This window comes from Lissotriton vulgaris, chromosome 4_1 (assembly GCF_964263255.1).
Source record: "Lissotriton vulgaris chromosome 4_1, aLisVul1.2, whole genome shotgun sequence".
NCBI classification, from domain to species: domain Eukaryota; kingdom Metazoa; phylum Chordata; class Amphibia; order Caudata; family Salamandridae; genus Lissotriton; species Lissotriton vulgaris.
Genome location: NC_141691.1, coordinates 838522949 through 838533126, shown reverse-complemented (window position 1 = coordinate 838533126; position 10178 = coordinate 838522949). Strand labels below are relative to the sequence as shown.

General features: G+C 41.5%; 1 protein-coding gene across 1 annotated transcript in view; it reads left to right on the top strand.

The window, feature by feature from the left end:
• The first annotated feature begins 2711 nt into the window (after positions 1–2711).
• LOC147722654 (uncharacterized) overlaps positions 2712–10178 on the top strand; it is a 532792-nt gene continuing 525325 nt past the window's right edge. The window contains 2 exon segments of the mRNA XM_086967342.1: positions 2712–2730; positions 2867–3081. Of these exon segments, the coding sequence (XP_086823468.1) occupies positions 2712–2730; positions 2867–3081 (234 nt within the window).

Here is a 10178-nt window from a genome sequence, read left to right as displayed (position 1 = left end):
TTTCATGCCAGTCCTTGCATCAAGTAATGCCTGATATCAGGATGCTACAGCTGAACACGAAAGTCATAAATTACCCAGTGAAAAGCCAGAAAACTTTAGATTATTGTCACAAATTGAAGAGAGACATAGTATTCCTGCAGCAAGCAAGGATAGGTGGCAGCGAGGCAATGCAAGTGCCCAACAAATGGGTTAACAACTTTGTTACCTCTCCAGCCCAGAAAAAGAAACATTGTCTAATTGCACTGATAGCTAGTAACTCTGGCCTAAAAATCCTAACAGAATGAGACTGAACACTGTGAACATTTATGCCCCAACAAATGACAAGGCTAAATTCTGGACCCAATTGTACAAAAATCTGGAGTACCCTCGGATTCAAATATTGTCTTTGGTGGTAACCTCAACCTTCACTGCAATGATGTAACAAGAAGGCTATCAAGATAAATATATTTTTAGACTAACCAGTCACACAATCAGCTTCTAAACATCTGCAACACTCATAACTAAATAACATTTAGAGACTTTCTACCCCAACGGAGAAGGAATTCACCTTTTGTTATAAACCCCACCATTTTGTCTCTAGCGTTGGTAGTTTTTAAGTGGATGAAGCATATACTTGCAAGGCATATACTTGGAATGCCTCAGAACCTACCCTTGAACCTATACTCATTTCGGACCATGATTGTGTCACACTCCTATACAACTTAACAGAACCGGAGGAAAACAACAAAATAAAGAGAGTGAGCAGCGTATTTACTATGGACAAAACACTCATAGAGTGGATTGGGAAATCAATTTACGAATTCCTTGAAAGAAACCCATGCAAAGGTCAAAATCTAATGGGATGCCCTTAAAGCTTACATAAGTCGTACAACGATCAATTTCATGGCTAAGAAAAATAAAGCTGACAGGTTGAAACTTGATAGTTTAGAAAATAAGGTTAGATCCCTGGAAAAAAGATGAATCCAAAACGAAAATAAATACACCCTAGGTAAACCTGAGTCTCTAAAATGAGATATAACAGAATTATGAGCCCACTTCCTCATTACAAGAGGTGAAGACCGAAGGTTCCTTGGCTAAAATAAACCCGGAAAACTAAAGCAAAGTAAAACAAGGAACAAAATCTGAGCTATTAAAGTTCACAGAACACATCATCTAACGTGAAAGAAATTAGGTTAGAATTTGTAAAATTCTACTACACACTTTACTCAAAGAGTAATTTCTCCAAATACAATGATGACTTAGACTAGCTTAAAAAAATCTGCAATACCCAAAGTAAATACTGAAGCTGGAACAATGTCGGACACAGGAGACTTCCCAGCCTCCTTTTATCAAAGCATGACATCTTAATACACCTGCTTAAAAATCTATATGTTTAGGAGCAGTAACTGGCACAGCCTGTTTTTAACTATCATTGTCATCCCAAAAGAAAGGAAAGACCCCACAGAACACAAGACTTCAGGCTGGTATCTTTATCAATGCAGACTGCAAGATTTACACAGAAATCCTGGACAATAGACTTCAAACTTGTCATAGATAAATCATCTTCCCACCCCAAACATGCTTCATCAAAGGCAGCCAAGCTGCTTTGAAGTAGGTAAAAAATTCACACAGCTGGCTCAAGCTCTCTTTGACAAACCTGCTGCAAGAATCAATATCAATGGCAACCTATTAGACTCCTTTGCAATACAACAAGGCAAGGGTGTCCCGTCTTACCCCTACTTGTATATTAAAACCCTCCTCACTGCAATATGAGAAACCAACAAAAGAAAGGGGATCCCTTTTAAATCTGGCCGAAGAAAAATATGCAGCCTATGCAGACGACATCTTAATTGTTTCTGAGAGATCTAATGAAGCAGCAATCCTACACTCAATAGAAAAATTTGACAAACGTGTCGCGCTACACTTTGAAAAACAAATTAGAATACTTCCGTTTAATAATCTTTGCAATTCCTCTGTAATCAAATCTACTGGCCTAGGATGGGAATATAGGGAAAGTACCACAATCGAATACTTAAGTTTCTGGTTTAGAAAAAAATCTCAAGGACTCCATAAGTTATAATGAAAACAAAACTATTGATACATTCAAGAACCTCTTATCGAACTGGTCCCAAAAATGTATTACCTGGTGGGGTAGACTTGAGACAACTAAAAGGATGATTTGACCACTTATACATTTTTTACTAGGTATGTCCCCCCCTTCCCATTTCTAACGTCTTCTTCAACTAAATAAACAGTCTTAACTTCAACTGTACTTGGTCCTCAAAAATATAAGAATTGCTCTTAAGAAATTAATACCTCCCAAAAGTATAGGTGGGTAAACTAGCAGACGTTTGCAGATTCCAAGCATCCTTTCTGGCCTGACAAGGCTTCCTTTGGTTCTCAGAAACACAGTAAAATACTCCCTCCTGGTTAAAAATTTTGAAAAATGTTATTCTCCTCTCCTCTTTCATCCCCTCTTTCTTTATCTCCCTTTTCTCTCTCTCATTTCTTTTTCTTCCTATATCCTCCTCTTTCCTCACCCTCTCCTCTCTCTCCTCTCCCCCGTACCGTCTTTATCTTTTACAGGTTTGTACTGTAGGCAATGGTTCCATATATTCCAATACATTGCCCATTTCCAACTAGCGATGTACACCAACCTCCACTCACACAAATATTCATGCCACTGTAACTTGGTAAACCCTGTGTCCTATAATTTTATATTGTTTGTCAAAATGAATGGGGCCTACAGCAGTAAGCTATGATTATTTTTGTATTCTTATGTTGTACTTGTTTTGCTTTCTTCCCTTTTGTTTGTACTTGAAAACCTTAATAAAATTATAACAAAAAAGCTATCAACGAGAATTGACATGTTGTATATTTTTTTAAGTGTTTCAGAAATTTGAATTCAAAGAAGACGAAAGTCAAAAGTGTATGACTTTTGGTGAAATCAGTAAATCAGAGGAGAATGTTTGCACCCAAGAGCTGTTGATAATCACACCTGAGGAAGAGCTCAGTTCCCTCGGTAGCGGCTTTCAAGATTTGCCCAATGGTGACTCTTTACTTGAGTATGAAAGGAGTGTTCTCACCTCAGAGTTATCTCAGGTACGACTCTTACATAGCATTATTGTACATGGTGCAGACTAAGACAACTGGTGGGTCATTTTTGTGTTTGGTCAGTTGCTAAAGGATGCTTTAAACAGACTATAACTCAAGCAACTGACTAGCAGTGGGGAAAAACATAGTTTAATATCGCCTATTTAAAGCAGCTTTGACTCATAATTGTTCCTACTAGTCCATATTGAGGTTTGTTGCTCGGATTTGATGCTCAGACCTTCTACACTATTCATTTGATATAATCGTTGCAGTCCAGAGGTCATTGTAGATTTATAATGCTTTACATATGTAAGCTGCTGTTACTCATTCAAGTGGATGAAAAGCTGCATTGTATGTGGCTATTTGCAGTTTCTTTGCATGCTAAAACCACCAGTTTTAACGAAGCTCCTGTCAGTTACTGGCCATCCACAAAAGATGTTTGGCTCCCAGTATGCGGCACCTTACAGACAAATATTGCCGTTTTGAGTTCCTCTTGTTTTTTCTAATGACACTTTATTGCTGCATAATTTGATCACTGCACACGATTTTCTTCAATTTGAGTACATTTACTTTTTTTCTTTTATCTTTTTAACTAATTTATTTTTGTCCACTTTGACTATTTGAATTTAAACTGTATAATTTTTAAGTCGACATCTTGTGGACATTCGCAAACCTTCCCTGGGAATGCATTCTGCCATTTGCTTACCATTGGCTTTGTGGTTTGTAACTCACATTTGCTTGCTTTCTACCTGCTGACTCTATATGATTCATGCTGCCCAGCTTTAGTTCCTCCCCTTCATTACCCAAACCATATTCACTGTATTCTTTCACCACTGCTGGATTTCTGTAAACAGGCCTTTAAATCTTGTTCTTATCTTGTCACATTTGCTGTGCATTCATAGACAGAGGTCAAATGCCAGGCTCTGTCTTCCATGGAGCTTTCTTTGACTTCAAAGTGAGAGGATTTATTTGACAATCATGTTTGCTACTATGGATGTTCTTGAGGAAGGCGGTCCCCTGTTCAGAATATATCAGAATTAGAAAGGCACAAATGAAGCACATTTTTGGGTAATTCTGAATTGAAGTGGAAACAAATATTTTGTAATCCGATCAAAACAAATCAATATACTAGGTGATGACATTTCCACCCATTATCATTTGCGCACTGTATATTTGTATCTGTAAAACTGTATGTCTGTGCAATTGTAATGGTAATTTCAATATAAATTGTGTTGTCTTTAGTGGCAATATGCTACTACACCATGCATACCCCACTCCACTCTATTCTGCACCACCCACACCTCTGCAGTCTACTCTGCTACACTCCACACTATGCCACTCCACACCATTCCACACTGCTCTCTACTCTGTACAACTCCACTGTACACCACTTCACTGTATGCCTCTCTACTCTACATCACTCTACTCTATGTCAATGCACTCTACCCCATCACTTCTCTACTATGCATCACTGACTGTTCCCACTGCATGCTACACCACTTCACTCTGTACCACTCTACTCTGCAACACTGAACTCTACACTTTATGCCACTGCACTATACACCACTGCACTCTACACCATTGTACTCTACATCAGTGCACTCAAACCAATTCACTCTAAGACACTCTAATCTACTCTGCACCACTGCACTCTAAGACACTGCACTCTACGACATTGTACTCTATTTTGAAACAATCCACATTATGCCACTCTAGTCCACTCTGCACCATTCCACTCCACTGCAATCTATCCTGCACCTCTCCATTCCATGCCACTCTATTCTATGCTGCTGCCCTCTACGCTACTTCACTCAATGCTAATGCACTCTACAACACTTTTTCCTCAAAACCAATACACTCTACGCCACTGCATTCTATGCCAATCTACTCTGCACCACTGCACTGTACATCACTATAGTCTACTCTGCAACTCTGTCAGTGCACTCTACACCACTCTACTCAACACCATTGCACTCTACGTCACTTTACTCTGCACCTCTCTACTCCACTGCACTCTACACCAATGCACTCCACCATTCTGTTCCACACTACTGCACTCTACAACACTCTACTTTGCAACACTGCACTCTCCTCCACTGAAATCTGCCCCCCTCTGCTCATCACCAATCTACTGCACACCACTCTATTGCACTCTATGCCAATCCACTCTACACCACTACACTCAATGCTTCTCTAATCTACCATGCACCACTCTACTCAAAGCCTCTCTATTCTACTCTGCACCACTCTAATCTATGCCAGTGCACTCTACCCCACTCTACTATGCACCACTGCACTCTTCGCCACTACACTCTACACCGCTCCAGTCTAGGCTGCCCACACTGCTCTGCAACACTCCACACTGCACCACTCCACTCTATTCTGCAACACTGCACTGTATGCCACTGCACTCTACGCCATGCACTCTACGTCACAACTCTATGGTACTGCACTCTACCTTGCACCACTCCCCACTCCACTCTACACCACTCCACTCTACTCTGAAGCAATCTACTCTATGCCACTACACCCTACTCCACTCTGCACCACTCCAATTCTATGCCTCTGCACTCTACACCACTCTACTCTACTCAGTACCATGCTACACTACTGTGCTCTCTGCCACTACTCTATGCCATTGCACTATACACTGCACCACTCCACTCTAAGCCACTTCACTCTACATTGAAACAACATACTCTATGCCACTGCCTTCTATGCCACTATACTCTCTACCACTCTACTCCACACTATGCCACTCCACTCTACGCCACTGCACTCTAAGCCACTCTACCCTAAACCACTGCACTCCTCCCCACTTCACTCAAGACCAATGTACTCTGCCCCACTGCATTGTATGCCAACTACTCTGCACCACTGCACACTATGCCACTATACTCTGCTCTGCATGCAACACTCTACATCACTGCATGCTACACCACTGCATTCTATGGCACTGCACTCTACGCTTCGCCACTGTCCACCACTCTACTCTACTTTGTACCACTCTACTCTACACCATTGCACTCTATTCTGTGTCACTGCACTGTCAGTGCACACTATGCCACTGTAGACTACTCTATACCACTCAACTCTACGTCATGCTACTGCACTCTACCCACTACAGTCTGTGCAACTACACTCTTCATCCTTTCATGCCACTCTAATCTATGCTGCAACACTGCACTCCAAACCACTGCACTCTACACCATTCTACTCTATGCCACTGCAATATACCCTGCACCACTCCACTGTGTACCACAAGCCCGAGCTCACATAAAATATAATTGGCATGTGTGCAGTAAAATATAGAACATAACAATAGTATATGACAGTCTGTCTTTAATGTTCTTGCTTCTGTTGGTCCAGCCAACACGTTTGTAGTCGCACGGGAGTGGCCCACGACTTTCTCAGGGCTAGTAGACCTTCTGTTAGAACAGTCAGCCTTTGAACCGGTTATAATTCCGTCCTGGCCAAGAGGGAAGGGATAATAGTTAAATTCCGTTCGCTTCTACTTTTCGTTCCCTTGGTAATTGCTAATCCGCGTGAGTGTTCGTGCCATGCGCGTCGGACCAAATCTGTCCCAGCATCCACAGTAAGAGGAATAACACTCTCGTGCTCAGACGTGTTTCCGCATATGGATGCCGGTGAACAGATGCGGAAACACGTCCGAGAACAAGAGTGTTATTCCTCTTACTGTGGATGCTGGGACTGATTTGGTCCGTCACGCATGGCACTAACACTCGCACGGATTTGCAATTTCCGAAGGAAGGAAAACTAGAAGCGAACAGAACTTTACTATTATCCCTGCCCTCTTGGCCGGAATTATAACCGGTTCAAAGGCTGACTGTTCTAACAGAAGGTCTATTAGCCCTGATGAAGTTGTGGGTCACTCCCGGGCGACGAAACACGTGTTGGCTGGACCAACAGAAGCAAGAACATTAAAGACAAACTTTCATATACTATTGTTATGTTCTATATTTTACTGCATAAATGGCAATTATATTTTATGTGTGCTCAGGCTTGTGGTAAATAGTTGTGTGATCCCCTTGGGTCACTTCTGCTGAAGGGTGGATGACCCTTCTTCCTTTGAGCACCAACAGATTTACATATTGTATACTACGATACTGGAATTAGTAAGCGCCACTATCACAGGGGGGAATTTCATCCTATCTAGGTATCCACCTGTGTGCCACTGCACTCTACTCTGAACCAATCTGTTGTACGTCACTGCACTCTACACCAATGCAATCTACTCTGCATCACTCTTCTCTACACCACTGTACTTTATGCCACCGCACACTACCCTGCACAACTCCACTCTACACCACTTATCTTTACTCTGAAACAATCTGCCCTATGCCACTGCACTCTACACCACTGCAATCTACTCTGCACAACACTTCTTTCACCACTGCACTCTATGCCACTTTAATCTATGTCACTTTACTCAAAACCAATGCACTCTATGCCACTGCAGGCTATCCCACTTCATGCTATTTCACTATACACTTTTGAACTCTATGTCACTGCACTCTACACCACTCTTTTCTACTCTGCACCATTCACTCTATGACACTCCACTCTACGCCACTGTCTTTTAGCCCACTAACATTTAGCCATGCTAATCAGCAGCCACACTGGTGTACAACATGGATAAAACATATTGTCACAGCCAATAGCTTTTGCATAGGCGGGATCCATTTACTTTGCCAATACTTGTTTTGGTTAGATGTTGCACATGTATTATATATAGTTTCTTTGACGGAGGCTTGCTTCTTGTGCAAAGCTATCATGCTACCTTGGAAAAGCCAGGAATTCCGAGTTACCCCTGGCAGATAAGGACCATCAATCCATAAGTATTTGGACAATACCAAAATATATTTGAAGTTTTTCGAGCAGTGACATTGACCTTCCTAATGACTTCCTCTCCACCATCCAATCCATTTGACAGCATGTTTGAAGCTCAGGACCTTACCAAACGTGTCTGTGTTCATCATTTGCCACATCAAGCAAGCATAATAACAAACACCACCTTTTCTTCAACTATTTCTTTAGAACAATAGGGCAACCAGCCGTGGAACGCCAATAGGTCCACCTGGAGGGGGAGCCAGGTGGAGCTATTGGCGTTCCACGGCCGGTTGAATGCAAGACAATGCTACGATTGAGGGAAACGAATTCCAGCATTTGAATACGAAATGGAAACATCATGGGTTCACAACCTGTAAGTCAAAAAACGTGGTATATGCGATAATATGCCTGTGCAATAAGATCTACATTGGAAAAATTAACCAACAGGTCAATTTGAGAATCAGCCAGCACAGGTCACGTATAAAAAAGAAAGTCTTGTCAGCTCCTATGGTTGAGCATTTCGTGGAGAAAGGGCACAACGAGAATGATTTCAAATGGTCTATTTTATTTACCATTAATCAGAAGAAATGCCAAACAGATGTGGACAGAGTCTTGTTACAGAAGGAGGCATATCTCATTCTAAAATTCAATAGCACATTAACAGGGCTAAATAACCTATCAGAGATATCACGCCTGTGAGTAACGTAATTCTTTTTCATTAGATGTCTGATAATTTCAGTAGTTTGCCTTTTCTTTGGGGCGTCTGAATACTCAGTCGAGCAACTTATGACAATACCTAACTGTTGTGATAGCCTTGTAATTAGAGCTAAGAGAGTGCTTGGTTGGTTTCCATGCTCATTGCCATGCGAAGAAACTCTGCCGTGTTTGGTTCAAAAGATTTTGCTTAGAAACCTAGCACCTGTGTCTAAATGGCACATGTTCAGCTAGATAGAAATAGAGCCTCAAAGTTGAGAGATGAGGGGGACAATAAAGATTTGAAAGGGCCTCTTTAACTATTAGAAACTACGAGTCCCATAATGCCCGGCCAGATCCACGAGGGAGTAATTATGGGCGGTCTAAGATGGCCCCTGCAACACCAGACTCGCGCGATTTCGTCTTGGTGGAGGTCCTGCGAACAGGTACTTGGCGCTCAGTTGTGCGATACAGCGGGATGCACAAGCAATAATCGCGCTATGCGTGCTGATAATGCGCTCTAGCTTACTAAAGATTCTTGTATTTGCATTTTTAGACGAAAGAGTGAGGAAACGCGCTCTTTGCTAAAAGGAGTCACAAGTGGACTTACATATTTCAGTAACATCCGCGCTGAGAGCGCTTTGAGAGAGGGCGTAGTGAAGATTGATTAATGACATTCGTCCCGTTTCTTTGAAAACAAGGTACGGGCTCTTAAAAACCTCTGGGTCACGTGTTTGAGCATATTCTTGAAAATAAAGACTCTAATATGGCAGTTTTCCTTTACTAGATTCCGCTTTTTAAATTGAATATAAGTGGAGTAACAACTGTGACTGAGACTTTTGAATCCCCGACAAGTGAGGCAGGATACAATTGTTTTCCTCACCTTAATAAGATTCAAACACGCATAGCAAGTAATGCTACAAAGTAGCCTTCATTTCCCATTGTAGGTTGTAACGTCCCTAATTCTAATAGAATAATACAACTGAATACGGAATATTGTTTGCCTAGGCTTGAAGACATCGTAAGGGTCAGGTCTCAGATACTAACAGGTATTTTTTATAAAAATATTTGGTGGTGCAACGTGAATAAGAGGAAAGAATGAGGAATGCAGTTAAATAATGAAAACTTTATTGTTTTTCTGCATTTGATACAGACAAGTGACAAAGCCCTGATGAAAGTCCAGGAACTGGTTTCCTTGGACTAGAAACGCGTCGGCACATCTGAAGGAACTATTAATAACATCAAGCATTTCAACTGGCTGCGGCCAGTTGTTAACCTCATAGATGCTATTAAACATTCCTCCCCAGTGCTGCGCTGTCCATTGGAACTAGTGCTGAATGGACGTCCAATGGTCGTGGGCAGCACTGGGGAGGTAGTGCTGCCGGCGGCCAATGCACCGAGGCAGCACTTAAGGGGTTAAGTTGTTTTGCAACTTAAAAGTGTTGCTCTTTCTTTTTGACTTTGTCCTTTTCTTCTTGTTTATGGATATAGATTAGCTCTATTCAAACATTTCAATCAATTCTTTTTTATGTTGTGTATTATGTGTAGAATGTATGATAACT